General features: G+C 38.0%; 1 protein-coding gene across 2 annotated transcripts in view; it reads left to right on the top strand.

Annotated features, from left to right (window-relative positions):
• The window catches only part of Bard1 (BRCA1 associated RING domain 1), a 65,278-nt gene that overhangs the window by 26,298 nt on the left and 16,974 nt on the right, over window positions 1-22,006 (top strand). For both annotated transcript variants that reach the window (XM_027397154.2, XM_035441021.1), the window contains exons 5-9: window positions 547-627; window positions 2,098-2,270; window positions 11,217-11,325; window positions 17,386-17,518; window positions 18,139-18,231. In XM_027397154.2, coding sequence (XP_027252955.1) covers window positions 547-627; window positions 2,098-2,270; window positions 11,217-11,325; window positions 17,386-17,518; window positions 18,139-18,231 — 589 coding nt within the window. The remainder of the gene's footprint in view (window positions 1-546; window positions 628-2,097; window positions 2,271-11,216; window positions 11,326-17,385; window positions 17,519-18,138; window positions 18,232-22,006) is intronic.

Genomic DNA, 22,006 nt, shown 5'->3' with positions numbered 1-22,006 from the left:
GTTTCTCTCAATCCCTTTCCTGGCATTTTAAACCGAGCAACTGCTTCTGCCATGAAGATACCTTTGGTGCAAATAAAGTGACTATAAACGAAATTAGTGACTCAGGGTAAATTGAGTAACTACCAATAAAGCAGGACTTTTTGGCAGTTTTAACACTGGTTTCATTGACTAGCTTGTTGGCTGTAAACAGTTTCGTTTATTTTAATGCTCAAAAATTATTTTCATGTATGTTCAAAATGATGTTTTTACAAATGAAATGATGACTTGAAATTTAGTGTAGTCTCTGGCTAGAGGTCTTCATTTTGTATTTTGAACTGAATTTTCAGTATGGATTGCTAGTAATATTCAAGTGTGGACGAAATGACTTGGCATCTCAGGACTTTAGAGACAGATAATATTTCTTGATTCATGAGCAACAGTCATGGTGTAAGGGAAAGATTCGTTGGCCTTGAAGAAGACAGAATCTTTAAAACAAAGCATCAGTAGCTTCATCTCATTCATGATATATTTTAATGTCCTTTAATTTTTTTTCTGTTATTCTACCAGGGCGATATACCTTCTGTTGAATACCTCTTGCAAAACGGAAACGACCCCAATGTTAAAGACCATGCTGGATGGACACCATTGGTAGTTTTCCTTTGTGTATCTTTGCAGTGTTGTGGATCTCTTTGTTTTTTTCATTCTTTGTATGCTTATGGTTCTAGTTTATGGTTTTGTGGTTGTTCATATATCATACTCTGCCACCTACACTCTTTAGTCTGAAGAATTTATGTTTTGACCAAGTATGAAAAGAAAGTTATTTTTCATCTAGCTCTTTTGGTTGTGACAGGAAAGTAATTGGTTACCTTTTGAGTACTTTTAGATATAGGAGTCCAGTTTCACTGCATTGTTGGAAGTCAGCTCATGTGTGTAACTGCTACCTATAGTGGACATCAGGCTGCATTGTACCTCATTGCATGCCACTGGAACCAGAGAGACTTTTGGTTTCATGAGGCAGAGTAGTTGGAAGGATGGAATGTGATGACCAGGGAATACTTGGATCTTGCCTCTTACTTTATCCATTTGCAAATTGAGGCAGTAGCAGTAGAAGTTTATCGTAAACATTTAAAAAGTCTGTTCATTATTGCTGTTATCAATTGCAATGTAAAGAATAGTCTGAAAAAAAGTGGAAAACACACTTTCAACATGGGCTATTGAAGACAGTAAGCATTGGGTTATAATGTAGCCCCAAAGCATCCATCCACAAGGGAGGTGGGTGCCTTTATCTTGTAAACTAGAATTTCAGCAGAGAAATGAGACTCATTAGGCCAGGTACAAAAAATGGCTTAAAGGTATAAAATATAAATATGTAATATTTCTATGTGTTAAAATTAGTGTGTAGCATATATAAAATAACTATTGACAAATTCTTAAGCCAAGAGGGCTTAATCAGGATTCAGTTCATCATGTGCCACAGGCTAGCTAACATGGTTTTTTAGGAAGGTTGGCTGTCTTATCTTTCCTAACTTTCTTGCTCTTTCCATTGTTACTAATTCCATCATTTTTGTCTTGTCAGAAAGCACATTTGAAAGCCACCCCTTGTTACTTCTGTTGTCACTGACACCAGATACCTAGTCCATCTTCAGAGAGAACGTATCTTGTAAATCATCCTAGAATGTCACTTTGCTGGGTGGTTATGTGTGAATGTTGATGTATAGTTTGGTACTTTGATCGAAGCACTGAATTCTCCTCAGCCTTGGAGAATCCCAGCTCTGCGTGTGATCTGGTTGTTGCACATTAAGAGCTTTTTTCTAACGTTCTAAAATTATTGTAGAAAAATTTCACAGCTGTAGTTGCTTTAAAGCACATTTTAAAAAGAAAAGCATGTGATCAAAGACTTGTCCTTTCTCATGAAGTACACAGATTTTCATCACTGTATATTTTACCATGAACATGGCGATTAATGGCTTTGGCTTTGTCAATAGCCTAAGGTTTGATAGTAGTTATATAGTAACTTCACTAATTTATTATTCTCATTAATTTTTCTAAAGTATATTTATTAATATATTTCCTTCCATTCTCTTCCTACTTCTCCCTTTAAAACTCATGTTTGATTAGCATGAAGCCTGCAGTCATGGGCACCTGAAGGTAGTGGAATTGCTGCTCCAGCATAACGCTTTGGTGAATACCACAGGCTATCAGAATGACACACCACTGCACGATGCAGTCAAGAACGGCCATGTGGATATAGTCAGGGTGTTACTGTCCAATGGCGCCTCCAGGAATGCTGTGTAAGTAGTTGCCTACAATTTTCTAAATGGATTTATGTTCCTGTGTGAAGGAATGTACTGAAGCAATAACTACCCATGTTGGCATTCTGATCTTGCGTCTTCCACAGGTAAAGTTAGATGTGGTAATCAGCATGCATGTTAGAGTCAGTACTCATGCTGTCTACCTCAAAACTCATGCATTTGAAGGAGATTTCTTCTCTTCAGAAACAATGTCAATTTCATTTAGAAACCTTGGTTTCATAGACAGATTCACTTAGTGGTTTATATTCTGTGGATTGAATCATACTTAATAAAAATTAGATGGTACTTAACTTTTTATACTTAATACAAATTAGATATTTAATTTTTTTGTAGTACTTAATACTTTAGGCTCATTTTAAATATTCTGTTAGCCCGTTCTACATATTAGTCCAACAAAAGTTAAAGTGTATAAGAATTCAGATATTGGGCAAGTGCAGTTGAATTATCTCCCAGATTTTTCACATTATTCAAATGAGACTCTGAGCAAATTGTTTTGCAGTGTCAGGGCACAGAAGAGCATCAGTGAATGCTGGCGGCTGCATCTTAAAACTGCTATTGTCAAGAGTATCACAAGCAAATGCCGTATGCAGATTTTTATATCTTTAATCTGGAACTTGGCTCCTGTCTCCCTATATGTTATTTTACTTTTCAGTTAATTAGGTAGTTGAAATGAAAATGCAAGAATTGCTTCTCTGTGCCCTCATTGCATTTGTAGGCTTCAAAAGAGCCCAACAAAAGCCTCACCCTTGGTAGAAAGATATGTAAGAACCACACCCTGTAGATCTTTTGACTTGTAATTTAAATAGGTAGCCACTTAACACAATTAAAAAATAAATTACTAATGAAGAATATAACATAACCTGGTGCTTCTAACTTCATTACGTGTGTCAGCCCTTCTTTGTTTCCCATCACAAACTGTATGGCATTTGGGTCAAATTCTGGGGGAAAATGTGTATGTATGTGTGTGTGTCTGTGTGTTTTGTTTTTCTGTCCATGTGTATTTGTATACAGGAATCTCATAGAGGTAATATATAACTATGTGAAGACCTTACAAATATGACCCTCCTGTGGATGTAGTAAGTCATTTGATAAAGCAAATGGTTGCTTGGGTCGGGTGAAACTGAGTAGCTTCCATCCCAGGGTTCTTAAATCAGCCATGACTACTTTAATGAATGGAGCACTGGTCATGGTGTTAGGGAATCCAGCTTTTATTTGTGACTCTATTATTGACTTTATAGCCGCAGGCAGGTTAATTTCTGTGCTTTGGTGTCCTCACCTATAAAACATGGGTGCTGCCTGCTGCTTTTCTATTTCTTCAGAGCATAGTGAGGATTAATGAGCCAAAACACAGAGCCTGTCTTGTGGTTTGTACACCATGATTCTTCACTGCACTGTGAGAACTCGTTAATATACAAGGAGTAGGCACGGGGCAGGGAATGAGTCTGCCTTCACAGGTGCTATCTCAGAGATCGGGTGCCTGCCATTTTGTAATAAGTGGTCTGCCCTAGCAAAGTGACACAATTAGATACAGTTAAGCACTGTCTGGTAGTAGACCTTTTCACATTAAAGGAAATGTTTATGTGTCAGTGTCTGGTATTGATGAGCCAGGAGCCATCTGCATCTTATAGACATTTGGAAACCACTACTCCAAAACAATCTTTAGAGGAGCTGAATTTTTATTAATTTAAATAGCACATGTGTCCAGTGCCTCCTGTGTTGGTCAGGTGGCTGGTACAGGGAGGACAATTGGGGAGGAGGATGTATTTGGGAACAGAAGTTGAGATTGATGTTGGATAAAGGTTAATAGGAAAGATTTATCCTTTGAGTTCATGCTGTTACCATAGAACTGTTTAGAATGTGTTGTGAGGAAGGCATGCTATCCCTCCTTTTCAAATGTGGAACCAGTGCTTCTTAGTCTGCTGTTGAGAACTTTTCCTTGGATGGACATTGCATTCTCAAGTAGAAAAATATTATATGGACCAATGGACCTATTAATTGTTTTCCTGCCTTAGTAAATTTTTAAAAGAATGAACCCTCTACAGAAAGGGTAACTGTTTTATGGCATTCAAAAACATGTTGCTCTTTTGAAAGATTGTACTTTTTGCCTTCTCACAGCAAGCAAAGAGATGTGAAAAATTAAGTCTTTGTGAATGCAGTTTTATAGTTGTTCATAAAGCATTCTATTCATCTACTCTCTTGACATTCTGTCATGCCCTGTAGATTTAGTTTTAGTAAAAATGCCTAGCTTATGTTTTTGCATGTTGGGTGATCTGCACGTGCAGACATAAATTTTCGTGTGCTCATTGCTCCTTAATTTTTCCTGTTGCTACAGTTGATTCAGGGCACAGCTGTAGGTAGGTGTCTGCCATGTTGCTCCTATATGGGAAAGGACATTAAAGAATTTTATTGTTGTTTGAACACTGCCTTTGGGATATAGCTGAAGCATTAAACACCTCAGCTTAACCCTTCAAGAAGTGAAGATCATCTTTGTAATCAGTCTTGATGGCAAGAAAGAATCTTGGCCAAGAAAAGGGTTTTCAGTCCCTGTCTCATACTCTTACCTTTAGATGGTACCACACAGAGAAATGAACATTTCTTATTTTCATTAAGAAAACATGCTTTGATATCTTTTCCCTTATTGATCATGCGATGTATCACCAAGTGGAGGAAAATATGATATGATTAGCACTCCAGACATAACCTACCGTGGTTTCTTATTCTTTTTTTTTTAATTGTGTAGTCTCCTAACAGTGCAAATTCAGCAGTATTTGCAGTCACTGAACTGGTAATATCTGCTAGGCATCATCTTAGGACTTTTGATGTATTAATTCATTTGGTCTTCCTAGTAGTCTTAGAAACAAGCTGTATCAGCCCCATTTTATAGGTGGAAAACTGGCACTAGAGGTTGAAGTAATTTGTGTAAGGCCACACAACGATCCTAGACCCAGAACTTGAATTAGGGCAGTGTTCCTCTGTAATCTGGCTCTAGCTATTATGCACGACCGTGCCATTCCTCCTCACACCTGTTTAGAGAGCTCTGCAGGGTCTTGTTACTGTAGGAGAAACATTCACCCTTTAACATTGTCCCTTTTTGTTTCACAATCAGGCCATCGCTCCACCTTCCCCTTCCTTCATCTGTTTCCTCCCTCCTTTCCTCATTTTCAGGATTGCGAATTTGCTAGACTATCACAACGGTGCCCGCACATCCTTCTCTCTGCTTCGAGTACTCTATAGTGGGAAATTACCAATACAGAGTCAGGTAGAAATATAAGGGTATTTAATAGGGAAAAGCTTTACTTACAGAGCGACCTAGCCAGCCGGCTGCCTCTGTACCTCTTTCTAGCTCTGGAAATTTTCAATAGACTTAGAAGTTCTCCCAGTGTGCTTCTCATTGAATTCTGTCAAGATGCAAACTACATTGGTTCCTTAGTGCCTAAAAGAGAGGGAAAACCCTCTCACCTTTTTGAATGAATGATTTTCAAACTGATTACATAGCAATGGTTATCACCTCTATGTGTGTATACGCATACTCTTTGTATGTAAACTACAGAAATGGTTGCTTATTTTATCACATAGACACATATGTGCTATTTGTTTTCATACAGTCTAATAGTGTGTTTTAATAGTACTGATTTTCCAGGGCTTTTTGTTCGTATGTTTACTACTTATTAGGTAGCAAAACACAGTAACTTGGGAACACTCAGATCTTCTGAGAAAGTTTGAAAATGTAAAATCCTTATCTTTGTCTTTAAAATTTTTAGATGAAATGTATTTTCCAAACTATGATTCAAATTCCAGAAAGAGCCAGGTATGGCGGCTCATACCTTTAATCCTATCACTTGGGAAGCAGAGGGAGGCTGATGTCTATCTGTTTTAGGTCAGCCAAGGCTACATGGTAAGACCTTGTCTCATAAAAATAAAGACCAAACAGAAGTAAGGAAAAGGGCCAATAAAATGGCTAGTGGCACTGGGGAAGGGCACTTGCCACTAGGCCTGATTAGTATGAGATCCATCCATAAGGCCCAGGTAGAGGAAGGAAAAGCCCAACTCCTGCCAGTTGTCTTCTGGTCTCCACAGAATCACACACACAAATAAATGAATCTAATAAAAAAAATCAAACTCTTAAAGTAAAATCACAGGGCAGTCAGTAGGGGAAGGCATACACTAGAGAAAATGAAATAGTAAAATCTGCTAATATACTGTGCTATAAACCAATAGACACAATTAATAAAAAGGATAGGGTTTTGGTCAATGATTGTATAATATGCTTCAGTAACCAGGAAAACAGCATTTTTAGAAGCATTTCTAATGCATGAAGAGTATTAACTATATGCTATCTCTTGGAGTTCACTGTCTTTTAGGAGATTTTCTTTGATATAAGGCATTAAAGGGATCGTTAGAAGTGACACATGTGGAAGTTATTAGTATATTGTCATATTGTCAGGAACCTGTATTCTGGAAATACCTTAATTATTGTTGCTGTTGCGCTGACCCAGACACACTTGCTTTTACATTTTCACAGTTGTGTCTCCTTCTCTAATGTTCACTGCCTTCTGCCTGACAATTATATCAGTTTCTTCTATTGTATTTACTCATCACCTATGCTCATACAGTGGGAAGAGTTCAGCTCCCTAGGAGTAGAAGGCTTTTTTCTATCTGGTGCATACATTTCAGCAGCCATATTGATTATTTCCTTCTCAGGCTCTTCACATTCATCTACCACATGTCAATTTCCAGTCTTAGCCCGTGGCCATTTCATTTACCAATGTATATTCTTTACCTACATTTTACCCCATTACTTACCTTTGGTATATACTTGATCAGTTTCATATTTATTTATTGAGTTAGTATTTGCTTTCAGTGGTGTGTGGCAAAGGGAAAGTTTGGTACACTCTATTCTAGATACTTGATGTGAGTGTTAAGGGTTATGCTTCATGCCAGAAAATAGAGAATGCTGAGTTTATATTTGGAGAAGAATCATTGTGCAATCTCTTTGTCTTTTTCAATAAAATAATAAATTGTCTATTTTGAGTTAATATGTTGTAATCTTAGTAAAACTTCCTTATACAATGATGGAGGATAATTAATTTACCTCTGTTCTGATTAGCAGTGCTAGTGACTAGCGTATGCAATAGTTTGTTACTTTTCCTTCAGATACCTACTTTACACAAAGGGAATAAATAATGTGAATATTTCAATTAATTATCATGCCTATAATCTGTGTTAATCCATTCAAATTTTATGGAAAGAGCATATTTTGTATGTGTCCACATAAGTGTGGAATATACCTCATGTTTTTTTGTTGTGGTTAAGTTTCTACTGATAAACCTTGTCTGTTTCCATATTTTTGTAGTTGACAACAAAACACAAAATTATGACAGTGCTGTAGGCCACATCTTCTATGGCTTAATCTTTCCAGTGCCTGTAGTATCTGTACCATGTCATTCTGTAATTTATAGATAATAAATATCTTATAAAACTGCTAGGCAGTTTGTGAAGAAATTCTTCAGAATACAAGAGTATTTGATTGCTCCAGACCATTCATTAATGTGGAAGTCTGTTATATCATGTTTGATATGTTGTGAAGTACTTTCATTTAGCATTTTTTCATGTTGTCATAGGGGATGTTTTACTTCTGCCATTGTAAATAACTATGCTGATGTCATCAGTTAGTGTGTTAAATTCACTCGACTAAGATTTTTCTTTGATGTCTGAAATCTTGTATTTGTTAGAAAGTCCTCATGTGTTAGAGCATATACATATTTTAAATAAAAACATATACTATGACTTTGTTTATGCATGTTTGCAGTTGGTTTAAGAATTAGAATCTTGATTCTTCAAATCAGGCTTCTATTTTGTGGTTGTCATTTATAGCATGTGTCTATGAGGAGGCATATTGTCGGCATGTAAGCAGTATGAATTTGAATATGAAATTGGGAAGTCTCCAGTAGAGTGGATGAGATCCTTTTGCAATGCTCTGACATTATTTGCTCTAACTGTATATAGTGGCTTGTGTCACATTATTGTAAATCAGGAACCTAAAATGCAGTTGCTTTTTACCTTGGCTGGAGAAAGAATGTTGTTTCTGAAAGGTGTATGGTGTGGACCTGGCCCTAAAGGGGAACCTGAAAATGCAGCCTTATCACTGTTTAGTCAGCACTGCTGAAAGAAGACAGCAACTGAGCCTGGTGTCATGAATAGCTGTCATGAGAGATTTGCTGTGGCTCATTTCTTATCTTAATCCACTAGCTCTCTTTTCCCAAGATGCCATTATAAGGTCATTGACTCTTAGAGGCTTAGATCGTTATGTGTATGACTTCTGTGACTCATCAAGCAAAGTTGACACTTCCTTCTTCTTCCCTTAATGTTTCATTCTTTTTCCTTTAAGGCATTTTTCTATACACTCAATTAAAGTTATAAAATTGGTATAGTACCTTGTTAATATTTTTGTTTCCCGTTTAACACACTGTGTCTTCACTTTTGTTTTTAGTGCTTGAGTCCTGTGCATGTTTGATATGCACTGAACCACAGAGCTTATACCAATGAACTTTAATGGAATATAGACATACCATTTCCTTCAAAACCATAAGAGATTACAAAAGAGAACTTCATTTTGAACGTTTAATACCACAGTATGGTATATTAAAATATATTCTGAAATATTCTTAAATTATAAAGAAGAGGAATGGTTGACCAAGTGTTGTAGCTTTAACAAATTATTTACCATGGACTTGTTAAGCATGGGCTATATTGAATGTTACTGAGAATACAAGCCAAATGTGACCTAAATATATGACTGGAACCTGTTGCAGTTTTATAGTCTATGAAATGATGGGGTTGTACTTTGATCTTTGAAATCTCTTCTAGTATATCACGTTGTATTTGTAAAGATGTATGTATGCATTCAGAAATCTGCATTAGGCTGTTCTCTGAATCACACTAGTTTGCTTTACAGTGGCCATGATTTATTTAGAATACACACATATGCAAACCCCCACACACATACATAATGATACACATGTATAAAGTAACATATCCATTATTTTATTATTTGTTATGTGATGTAGTTTTCCTTATAGTGGATCCCGATGGCTTTCCTATGGCTACATGTAAATTTGTATTTGTTTATATATAGACAACAGCACCTATAATAGCTCTAGTAAATTGGATTTATGTTTGCACATAAAAGCATCTGACCCATGGTGATTAATGACTAGAAAATATTAGGAAATAAAACTATGAATACAAAGAATACAGAATTGTGAAAAATTCACATGTAAGTTATATTCAGTTAATTATAAGATACTCCCTATAATTATTGGTATCAAAATGAAAATTTCCATTAAAATTAAATTTTGATTTAAAATATTTTTAGAGAATATATTTGATCATATTATTTTCCTTCCCCAGTTCCACCCAGAGTCGTACCTACCTCCCTATCCACTTAATTTTTAATGCATTGATTCTTTGTATTTGTTGTTGTTTCTGTTTCATTGGCTTCAGTCCTGGGCTTAATTAGCCCTTGCCCTCTGCTCTTAGGGTGTTAAGTTCTTGTTGTTTTAGAGCATTCAGGTGTGTTGCTAAGTTTCTAGTATAAGATCTCTTCAGATTTTTGATATAGGCACTTAGTGCTGTGAACTTGCCTCTTTGCCTTGCTTTTGTGTCCTATTGGTTTGGATGTTGTGTTTTCATTTTCATTCAGTCATTAAAAGTTTTAAAGTTTCTTCTTGATTTTTGGCTTGATCCATTTTTTTTTTTCATTCAGTAGGAAGTTGTTCAGCTTCCAAGAGTTTGTATACTTTTTGTGGTTTCTATGGTTGATACCCAGTTTTAACCTATGGTGGTCAGATAGTGTGCAGAGTGTTATTTCAACTTTCTTTTGTCCGTTAAGGTTTGCTTTGTGTCCTAATCTGTGGTCAATTTTGGAGAAAGTTTGTAGGCTGATGAGAAGAAAGTATATTCTTTAGTATGTGGGTAGAATGTCCATTTGATTTATGATGTTACTTAACTACAGTGTTAGTTTTATCTATCTATTGTCCTGAATGATAATATATGACCCGTCCATTGACAAGAGTGGGTATTCAAGTCTCCCAGTATCACTATGTTAGGGTTACAGCTCTAAGAGACCATAAAGATACTTTGACTTCTCCCTTTTCTGTTTGTGTCTCCTTGTTGTCTTTCCATTGTCAAGAGAACTTGTGAGACCTTGGGTCCACATTAAGTGGTCAAGTCCCTAGGGGATGGGAATGGACTGGGAGGAGGCTCTGAGTCCCAGCTATATGTGGTTGGCTGTGGAGTCCCTGGTAGAGAGTGATTCTTGGTCCTAGCCTTGGGGTCTCTAATGTCCTGTGGGTTGGAGGGGAGTCTCAGAGCAGTGGAGATGCAATAGAAGGAAAGGCTGAAAGGGGCCACAGGAAAGAACTAGGAGAACCTGGGTCTGCATTAGGAGGCCAAGCCCTTAGAGAGATGGAGGTGGCCTGAAAGGGGGCTCCTGTGGATAGGCTGCAGGGAGACTAAAGGGTAAACCGGGAGGGAACTTCATGGAGGACAGGGAGGAGGATTAAGGTGGTCTACCTAGTCCCACTGGTGTGGACACTGGGGATCTCTGGTAGAGTGTTTCTGTGGGTCCATGGCATCACAGAGGAATGGAGATGGGCTGGAAGGGAAGGGTGAAAGGGACTGCAGGAAAGAACTAGGAGACCCTGGGTCCTTAGCAGGAGGCTGAGTCCCTGGAGGATGGAGGTGGGCTGGGTTCCTTTGCTCCTTTGATAGTAGATCCCCATGACTAAGTGAGCTCTGAGTCACTTCTGTTACAATCGTGTGTTATTAAGGATGTTGAAAAATAGTTGTGGAAGTTCATCTATTTGTAAAGAAGGCAGTTATGCGTTTTATTTACTTAAACACATCTGTACTTGTTTTTACCAGTAACATATTTGGTGTACGGCCTGTGGATTATACAGACAATGAAAATATAAGATCATTATTGCTGCTACCAGAGAAGAGTGAATCATCCTCAACTAGCCAGTGTGCAGTTGTAAGTATGGATTTAGCTTTGGGACCGTTTATATCTTTTATTGAACTTGGTTATGAAAGGACCATAATAGGAAAGCTTCCAGTTAGCAGACAGCTTTCATTCACCAATTATTGTGCTCTTCTGGAGTACTGACTACTATGGATTCAAAGACATAATCAGAATACATCTATCAAGAAATATTTATTGAACCCTGTGTATTTTAGGCAGCATCCATATAAAAATGAATGTGACTAAAGCAACTCTTATTTCAGGGAACTTGCTTGCCAGTGAGAGGTAGAGGAAAAAATGGTCTGTGAATATGTAAATTGAGAATGCAATCATTTCAGAAGTGGGAACACAAGTGCCTTCAGGGTGGTTTTGTATTGTGTACCTGGGGGGACATGCTAGCCTCCTGAAGGACACTGTATTAGTGAGGGCCTTTTAAGAGTCAGTTTGAACTAAAACTTGAATTATGACGGGGAGGCAACCAGGTGGCCACATAAAAGACATTGTGTAATAGATGAAATGGGCATGCTTGGAGATTACAGAGTTAGTAATTGCTGGAGACAGTGAGAGTCTGAGAATAGAAACATTGAAAGGTTTCAGAGTGCAGGAGAGACAGGAGTTGAATTTTGTTCTGAGCATTTGCTCTTTTGATTTACAAAGGGAATCTGTGGAGTGTGTGCAAGAGTGGAAGAAATACCACTTAGGGTGGTGACAAGCAAGTGCCAACGTGACGCAAACTAAGTGAATAGCACTGAAGGTCTGTCAGAAAGAAATAGTGAAGTTCATCTTGCTTTTTCTATGACAAGTGGGGAATGAGTAGAGTTGGTATCACTGGAGCCATAAACTAGTTGGTGCCATTTGCTGGCACTGGAAAGGGGATCCTTCATCCTCTGTGCCAGTTTTATATCTATTGATGGAGCTGCCAAATAGTAGTTGGATATCTGAGCATGTGAATTAGATAAAAGGTACAAGCTGGAGACACAGTGGAAAACAGACCCATTCCCTGGGAACCCATAGCCAAATGGAAGATATAAATGTAAAGAAGTTTGTTATAAATTGTAAGCAATGAAGTGTAACATGTACAGTAGAATCAGGGAAGCTCACTTCAGAAACTGTCAGGAAGAACTTCTAGAAGGTGACACATGGTGTCTGAGGGAAAGAGCTGATGGCTGCTGGTGTGGAAAGTGACAGAAAACTCCTAATCACAAACATTTGACTGTTACAAAAATCATCCCATTGGCAGTTGTGACTGCACTGAGAACCCATGGTTTTTCCTTTACTTGCCATTCTTGATTTAGTGGCTCTAGTGTTACTTGTACGTCCTTGTGCCTGTAGGATGGTTGCTGCAATTCCACATTTGACAGGGGCCAGCTAGAAGAGGACATCAAAGCGTTTTCTTGGAGCCTTCACTGAGATCTTCCTTGTGTTTTATTGGTTAGAACTGGCTGCAAACTGTTTTTGATGTATCAAGGGAGAGGCAGATCTTGTAGGGACCTGCCTGAACAAAATGTGGCTTTTTAGTGTAGAAGATGGGAAAAGTGGGTTTTGTGTGGAAAGCCACCACTGCCTACTGCTACAGCTTCTGAGAGGAAAGGAAGCATACATAAAAAGCCCTGAGACATGTAAAGAACACAGGGCTTAGTGTGCAAGGAGCATGAGGGATACTAGAGTTTTAGGGTGAAAAGCTAGGTAGGGATCAGCCTAAGAAAGGACTTAGCTTCCTTAATAGGGAGTTTAGATTTAATGGGGCATCATCAGTGTGTTTATACCTGGAACAAGATGGCCTGCAGGATAGCTTGGAGTCAGAAGGAACTCAGGTTGAGTGGAGGCTGCTGTGATAAAGGCTAGGATTAATGGGGCCTGGAATTAGGGGTGATGGTAGTGAGATGAGGATGGAGAGGAGAGACAGACACAGGGAGCTCTCTATATTTTCATATGTATTCAAATGATGAGGGCTTTGCAACAGTATGACCAAACTTTCCTGTGTCTTAATGACTGATGTGGCTATAGAAGCTCATGATAATAAACACATCTGTGTAAGTGGAGGTAGTAGGCCATGTGCAATTGTTAAGAGGTAATTTACATCTGGGATGTGATACCTCTAACCATTACCACACTCGACTCACTCAACCCAGGCTGCTTTGCTGGCTCTCATCAGGATGCGATGAAGCCATGACTGTTCTGCAGAGCCCTTCTTGTCCAGAAAGGACAGTACAGTAGTGACTGATGCCATTGCTTAGTTACAGATCTAGCCTGAGGGCTTTATAATTTGATGTGGTCATAGGTGTTATCATGGGTAGTTACCTTTATACCCTGAGAACATTTATCTTTTGATTTAGACTGCAGTCTGATAAATGTATTCCAAATGATAGTTTGGGAATGAAAAGGACCTAGAAGTCAGCACTTTAATCTTCCTTTTAAAAATGGGAAAACTGAAAGGTCATGATTTGCCCAGGATTATTAACCAGACATTAAAACATTTTTTAATGGACAGTTAGAACTCAGATTTCTTAAGTCTTAGGTCAGCTCTCATTCAGTATCACCATACTTTATAGATTGGTACTTATTTTACTCATTTATACTTGAACTCCCTGCCAGAACATAGTATATTTAAGTTGTCATTGTAGATTATTTTTAAACGTGTCAGGAATATAGATACCTCTATGGTATACTTAGAGGTATTCTCTGATTATGATAATTACCTTGAGAAAAGGATTTTTATTTTGAAATCTAAGAAACCTACAGTTTCTGTGTGCCATGTGGCATTGACGTATTGTTATGTCCTTTTGTTGTTTTGAGATAGGCCTTCATTCATTATGTAGCCCAGGATAGCCTGGAACTTGCAACCTGCCTCTGCCTCAAAGGGTAAGAGGTCTACAACACCATGGCCAGTCTTATTTATTCTTAGTGATTGATACGTGGATAAGAAGGCTAATGGATGATAACTGAGTCTGTGTAAGTGGAGATGGTAGAATATATGCAGTTGTTAAGAGGTAAGGTCCAGGATGTGATGCCCCTGGACTTCACTTGCTCTGATGGCTTGCTGGGTCTGTAGTCTATCAAGTATGTTCCCTTTCAGGTCCTAAGCTTATCTATTTTCTCTGCCAAGTACAGATTTGAGGAGTCAGTATCCTTCTATCCCACTTCCGTACACCCTTCAGACCTAATTGTACCTGTGAACTATTTACTTATACTCCTAGGAGCTGGAACTAGAACCTTGTATTTGCTGGGTAAGGAGTCCTTCCCTGAGCTACATCCCCAGCTCTGAACCATTTATTAAAATTAGCAGTCTCTTAGTGCTGCTAACCTCACTCACCCCCTTATTCCCTTTTACCATACAGGTGAGAAATGGAATCATGCTTTTCCTCTAGTTTGTTTTTCTCGTCATTAGAATGTGAACTGTGTGGGGGCAGGGACTGGTTTACTACACCAGGTCTTTGCATGGACAACAGTGTGGCAAGTACTGAGTGCTCAGTTACATGTGTGTTGACTGTGAGCAAGCTTTCATGACTGAGAGTGGTGGGTGCCTTGTGCACTGGTCCTCACATAATGTGCACTTGCTTAGTGGTGGAGTCTAGAATACTTAAATTTATATTGCACGCTGTACTGAGTAGCTCCTTCAGGGAATGTGCAGATGGGTAAAGGTGATCAGTTGGTACAGTTTAATCTACCTGTTTCTCATTCAGAATTGTGTTTCAAGTAAGACTTGGTGGTCCTGCTTTGAGGCTGAGAAGCAACCTCTGGTCTTAACCAAAAGCTTCCTGCCATGTCCATTTAGTGGTGGGGGGGATGCCTTGATGTGCCATACCATATACACATGTAGAGGACAGAAGATGGGCAACAGGAATCACTCTCTCCTTCTACTGCTTGGGTCCTGGGGATCAAATTCAGGTTGTCAGGCCCGGCTGCAAGCTCCTCATCCCCTAGAGCCATCTCTTTAGCCTTCTTTTTAGATGCTTGATAAATTTATTAATAATAAAAATTTTATCTAAGAAAAATACCACATTGAATTTAAGCTTTGAGTTTATTTAAGCCAAGAAACATAATCTGTTAAGTCTCTATAATGTGAGGTTATTACCTTTGGGTTCTTTTGAGCATCATGACTTCAAGATGCCCTTTCTTGAATTAAACATGCAGTCCCTATGATGTACAATCAATCCCAAGTCGACATGTGACTTTGGCAGCTGTTTGTTTTATTATAGCATTCCTTAACTAATAAGAAATTAGTACCAGTTTTCTATTTTATGCAAATTAAAAAAGACTATGGTTGACCCACTTTGATACTTCTCTTGGTTGGCACAAATAGTATTGTATGCTATATTTAGAAATGATATATTTTCACTCTTATATTCTATACAAAGAACTACTTTAGCTAAAGTGGAGTCATGTAAATCAAGAAGCAATTTGTTCTCTGCAGATATTTTGATGGCACTTATTTAACAGAATAATTTTTAACAATTGATTTTTTAAAACTTTTTTTTAAATTTTAAAACAATCTTTTGTCATTTTACATACCAATTCCAGTTCCCACTCCCTCCCCTCCTCCTGCTCTCTCCATCTTTCCCCTGCCCACTCCCCATCTACTCCTCAGAGAGGGTAAGTCTTCTCATAAAATGTCAGTGAAGTCTGGCATATCACTTTGAGGCAGAACCAAGGCCCTCCCCCCTATATCTAGGCTAAGTAGGATATCCCTCCAAAGAGAACGGGCTCCAAAAAGCCAATTGAAGCACTAGGGATAAATCCCAGTCTGACTGCCAGTTGTCCCATAGACTGCCCAAGCTGCACAACTTTGACAATTGATTTCTAATATCATTGTAATTGAAAAATTATAAAAATATACTGAACTATTTTCATGTTTCAGAGTATTTACACTGTTTGGATTTGGCTTGGCTGTGTTTTCTTACAGAAAGAGTTAGGCATTTATATGGGAATGTGTTAATGTTTGTGTGTCTAATCAAACCTTTGTTATCAGAGCATAGGAAATAAATTTAGCTTGCTGAACTTAATTGCCAAGCTTTGTCATTAAAAAAAAAAAAACACGATATTTTTATGTACTGACGTACTATATAATAGATCTCATTTAATTTACTGTGTATGAATTGAGTTCAGCTGTCTCACATATAGTTTAGCTGTCATATGTATAGTGAGTCTGAATGAATTACCACTATTCTGATATGGGAAGTTAATGTTTAAATACTGGCTTCCTCTCACCTAGTTGCTGAACTGTGATGGTGCCTTTGCTATTTGTTCATGCTCTGCAGAACACCGAAAGCCCAGCCTTCCAGTGCATATTTGTACTCACTGCATGCGGAGGCCCAGTGTCTTGTGTTGTATGTGATGTCTTGTCCTTAGTACAGTAGTGCTGTCTTTGCATTTTCCTCTCTGGACCACTCCTCCTCCTTCACAGGCAGCTTTTGTCTATTCTAGTTCTATTTGTTCCATCTTCTGCAATGCTCCACCATGTCATTGTTCCTCTCACTCGTCTCTTCTCATCACACATGCTGTCCCCTAGTGCTGTTTGTCTCCTGTAAATGCTGAGTGGAGATGCTAAGCTGAAAGCATTAGTCTCTGTAAGCTAGCCTTTCTTTCTTATGAGCAACAGGGACTCCTTCCTGTTTGCGCATCTGCTTTCTACATTTTCCAGTTCACTTGCCCATGTTCATCTTTAGTGCTACATTTTCAAAATAATCTTAGCTTAAACTGAATTAACATAGTTTGGGTTTAACTCTTTGGAAGAGTGATGTGAAATTGGTCATTTTTAATGATTGTTTTAGGATATTGGGGGCAGAATGAAATTATGAACCTGTACAGAACTCCAGTTCAGCATCAGGAAAAGCTTGCCTGCATGAAGAGAGCTATTCCAGCTGATACTGACTTGGGAGGAAACTAATAAGAATAGTTATTCAAATGGAATGAGTATTAGAGCTATGATTACTTATTTGGTAGGAATTACTGGGGATTATTAGCTGGAGCAAGGCAACTCATAAAATAAATACCCTATGTGGTGGGTGTGTGCCTTCTCTCTTTGTTCCTTGTGTAATTTTACCATTGTGCTTCTCCACTTTTCACTAACAGGTGACTGCTGGACAGCGAAGAAATGGGCCTCTGGTGCTTATAGGCAGTGGGCTTTCTTCCCAACAGCAGAAAATGCTCAGCAAACTTGAGACAGTTCTCAAGGCTAAAAGATGTGCTGAGTTTGACAGTACAGGTGAGTCATTAGATTTCTCTTTCTGTCTCTTTCTCTCTTTTGGTAGAAAATAATTTTAAGTTAGTCTCTTTAAAGAGCAGCCTTTGATAATTTGTGTAAGTTTTAAGCATTGGGTTATGTTTAGATATTTTACATCTTGTAATCTAGAGTGTTTCTATACTTTATAGTTTTAATATACTTAGGAGTTATGAAGTGTTTATTTTGCTTATTTTGGGGTCCTGGGGGTAAAACCCAGGCTGTTCACATGCTAGTAGGCAAGTGCACTTCCACACAACTGCATCCTTAACAGGAACTGTAAAGTTATGCCTTATACATATTTTAGGATGGAACACTGCTAAAACACAGATTTGCGTTTTGTTAATAAAGTATAATGCAGTGTGATACTACAAATTATTTGAAAATAGCTGAAAAACTTATATTTGTTAATATGCTTTTGCGATCTATTTTGCATGGTGATGGCTAAGTTAAAAGGTACCAAGTAAAAGAAACATTATACTCAATATAAAAATTGCCTTTGATAACTTTGAAAACTTAAATGTAAGTTAATAAAGTAGACTTTACTGGTTATAAAAAGTAGGGAATTATTTTGTTTTTTCCTTACTGCTTTTTTTGTATCTTAGTAACTCATGTCATTGTTCCTGATGATGAAGCTCAAAGTACTCTGAAGTGTATGCTTGGGATTCTCAATGGGTGTTGGATCCTGAAGTTTGACTGTAAGTACTGATTTGGGAGGGCTACTAGACCAGTTAGTGTATGCCTGTTCCCTGAGACAGTCACTGTTTTGAAAATTATTCATGTATCATTGGTGCCATGCAGATATTTTTAATAAATGTGCATAAATACATTCTGATATAAGGTAGTCTTATTCTGCAATACCAAATATATTATTAAAGAATTAATGTAGTTTGTTGTTAACTTTGAAGTCTGAACAATCCACATTAATGTTAAATGGTGTATTTTGACAAAATATACTCATGTTTTAAATCCATTGCATGGTGTATCTATGAAGTGAAATTAATTTATTGGTTTCCATTTAAAATTTCTACAGTTTTACCTGAATAACATCCTTTTAATCTCATGGCTGACTCAATCCTTTTGGGCAGCTGTTGGGGAATTTACCATTTCCTTCTACCTGATCCAATTATAGCAGCCATTACCTCAGCCTCCATTGAAACTGTATCCCCATTTCTCTCTTGTTGTCAGTCAGATGCTATCACCCTCAGAGCTACCTGCTGCTGTATGCTGTTGCTGTATGCTTTTCTTAACACCCCCCCCTTCCTCCCTGTCATATCTCCCTTCCTCTTCCTAGCTATTTTCTATTCCTCGTACCTGAAGTATCTGCTATTTGGTATGATAGGCTAAACTATGATGGCAGATGCACCAGCTGTTACTAAGTATTTCTTTAGAAAGCTAAGTGGCTGCATAGGATTGACAAGGGAGGTCTTAGGATATTAGTTGAGAACCTTGATGTCGGTTATGCTCAAGAATGATGGAGGGCCAAAATTTCATCTGTGCACATGGAGTTGCTCTGTATTGTAATTTGCTAATCTTCTAGAGCTAGATGCTAACACTGGACACTGCAGTCTCCTGAAATGATAACTATACCAAATCTGAAAAATGAGCATATTGGTTTTAAGAAGCACATTGCATATTACAATTCATTAAAAATATTGGCTTTGTGCTTTGAAGGCCTTATGGTAGAGTGATTATCAAGATCTTAAGTTTGAAGTTGATTTGCTTTGAAGAGCAGTTCGATGTCAGCTGTCAGTATTCATGTCCTCCTAAAATTGGCTTCCACTTGTTCCCTGTGGTACTAGTCAGCTCTCTTGGGTGTGATATTCTGTGATGGGACACCATGCCATCTTTTCTCCTCATTCTCCATTGATAGTTGCTTCTAGTCAAAACCAGTTTGAGAAGCATGATAATTGATTGGCAGTCTGATTAGCAATATGTCTGTGCTTAAACTTTATTTTACCTTTCCTGTCTGTAATAAATCTCTTTGAGTCTCAGTATTTAAAAACTTCACATGCCTCCAGTGTTATGGCTTCTTTTGTACTATGCCTGGGTCAGAACCATTGCCAATGGTTAGAATGAGTCGATTTTCATACTAACAAGATCTTATTAATAAAGAAACCATGTGGACTTTGAATAATCTGACGCTTCTGAACTTTGAGTCTATTTCTTAAAAATTTGCTGAACTGGCATTTGGTTACATGTACAGGCTATGATCCATTTCCATAAAACCTACCTTCTGTAGGAAATGTGAGTTTTGTCACTTTAATGGCTTGGCCATGTCATTTTTATAGAATCACTGATGGGCTCAAGCTGACTTAATAGTGTGGTATTTGGTGATTCTCATAGTAGTGAGAATCCTCTAGTGCTGGTGGTTCTTTTAGGATAAAGGATGGATAGGATTTCTTATTGAAGTTCACATATTCGTATTTTCTAATATAGAGCCCAAAGAGAAATAAGTTCAAAGATTGAGACAAGTATTTAAGTAGTCATCTGATCACTGGGCAAATAAAAATAAGTATTATACTCTCAAGGTCTTTCTTTCCTAACCTAGATTCCTCAGTCTGTTTTTCAGTGTCAGGCATCTTAATTTTATTGGAAAATATTTCAGGACGATTTAAAACTGTCTGAAAATCATACATATTAGAGAAAAATGAAGGTGATTACTGCTTTCAAAATTAATGATAAAGATGCATGACTTACTAAGACTTCTTGTGTGCCATTCTGAGCATTAGTTTGTTGTTAGATAAAATTGTTAGTTGGAATGACTTATAAACTTAGTATATTTAGCTTTTTATGGTTCTCCCCATAAACCAAATGAATTGAAGAGGTTAGAGGTTGATGACAGGTGTCCTAGGCGCCCACCTATCTTTTTGTGACAGAGTCCTGGAGTTTCAGTGAACCAGGCACTCGAGAGATTAACTGGACAGGCTTACTGCCATCTGGAGAGCTGCATGTCTTTCGAACTGTTTCCTGCTTCTCTGTGCTAGGGTTATTCCAGACCAGTGGTTCTCAACCTTCCTAATGCCCTTAATACACTTACTCATGTTGTGGTGACCCCAACCATGAAATTATTTTTGTTGCTACTTCGTAACTCTAATTTTGCTACTGTTATGAGATGTAATTATCTGATATGCAGGATGGTCTTAAGTGACCCTGTGAAAGAGTTTTTCAACCCCCAAAAGGGGTCATGACCCACAGGTTGAGAACCACTGCTCTAGACTTTTATCTGTGAACTGAATAAGGAAGAGCAGGGAGGACACTCTTTGGTGTTGTTTTCTGATTGGTTGGTTGATCTGAGTGATAGACTCTAAAAGATAGCCACCGATAACCTCGTGATCAACTTAACAAAATCATTCTTTCCTATTAGAATTCTTTTCTAAAGACAACTTTTAAACATGCAGTTTTAAAGATTAATTCAATTTCTCTTTTGCTCAATAAACTTTGCCAACTAGTAAAATGTAAATAGATACCAAAACATTTCTGTAAGGTAAGACTGATTAGGAAAGTGTGTGTCCAGAAGTCTTATTGATGGAGCATGGTGGCATAGTCTGTAATGCCAGCATTTGGAAAGCAGAGGCAAGAGGAACAGAATTCAGAGCCATCCTTGGCTATAGAGAGATTACTGGGCCAACTGTTCTATACAGACATTCTACTAAACAAGGAAACAAAAAAAGTCTCCCATCAAAGATTCATTTAAAAAAAGATTTAAAAAAAGAATGAAAAAGATTATTTCATCAAAAAGGCCCATTTTTCTGGGCGGAGATGGTGTACACCTTTAATCACAGCAGAGGAAGGCAGAGGCAGGCAGGTCTCTGAGGGTAAGGCCAGTCTGGTCTACAGAGTGAGTTCCTGGACAACCAGAACTACACAGGAAAACCCTGTCTCAAAAAATTAAGGGGTGTGTGTGTGTGTGTGTGTGTGTGTGTGTGTGTGTGTGTGTGTGTGTGTGTGTGTGTGTGTGTAGCCCATTTTTGTGATAATTTGCCTGAAGTAGGTAATACCAGTGGAATGAAAACGCATCTGCACTACAGTAGAAAGAAGTGAAGAAGGGCCTGGGTAGGGGTAAAACAGTTGTGTCTTTTCTCATGACAATTGTCGGGAGGTTAGTGCACAAGAAATATGCATGGTGGGGCCTATAGCAGAGGATAGTTTTCCTGTTTTGAAATGGGCTTCCTGTATAATCCAGGCTGGCCTCTTACCTTGATTTTTCTTGCCTGTGCCTTGAGTACGAATGCTGGGATTATAGTCAGGGTGCCCATATTCTAATTCATTATTAATGGTTTTCAAAAGAAAACCTGGCTTCTGTATTAAATCTACATCCTCTAGCAATGAATTCAAACCTTCACGTTTTAATACCAATTAGAAAACAGTTTTTCATTTTTGTCTTTTCCAAAGATTAGACTACTCAGGACTTTGATATTAAAAAGAGAAATTAAAACCTGCATTTGTAATTGTTTCCCACCTACCACAATA

The sequence above is a fragment of the Cricetulus griseus genome, chromosome 2, assembly GCF_003668045.3.
Source record: "Cricetulus griseus strain 17A/GY chromosome 2, alternate assembly CriGri-PICRH-1.0, whole genome shotgun sequence".
NCBI classification, from domain to species: Eukaryota; Metazoa; Chordata; class Mammalia; order Rodentia; family Cricetidae; genus Cricetulus; species Cricetulus griseus.
Note: the sequence above shows the minus strand (reverse complement) of the source record. Positions and strands in the feature narration are given on the sequence as shown.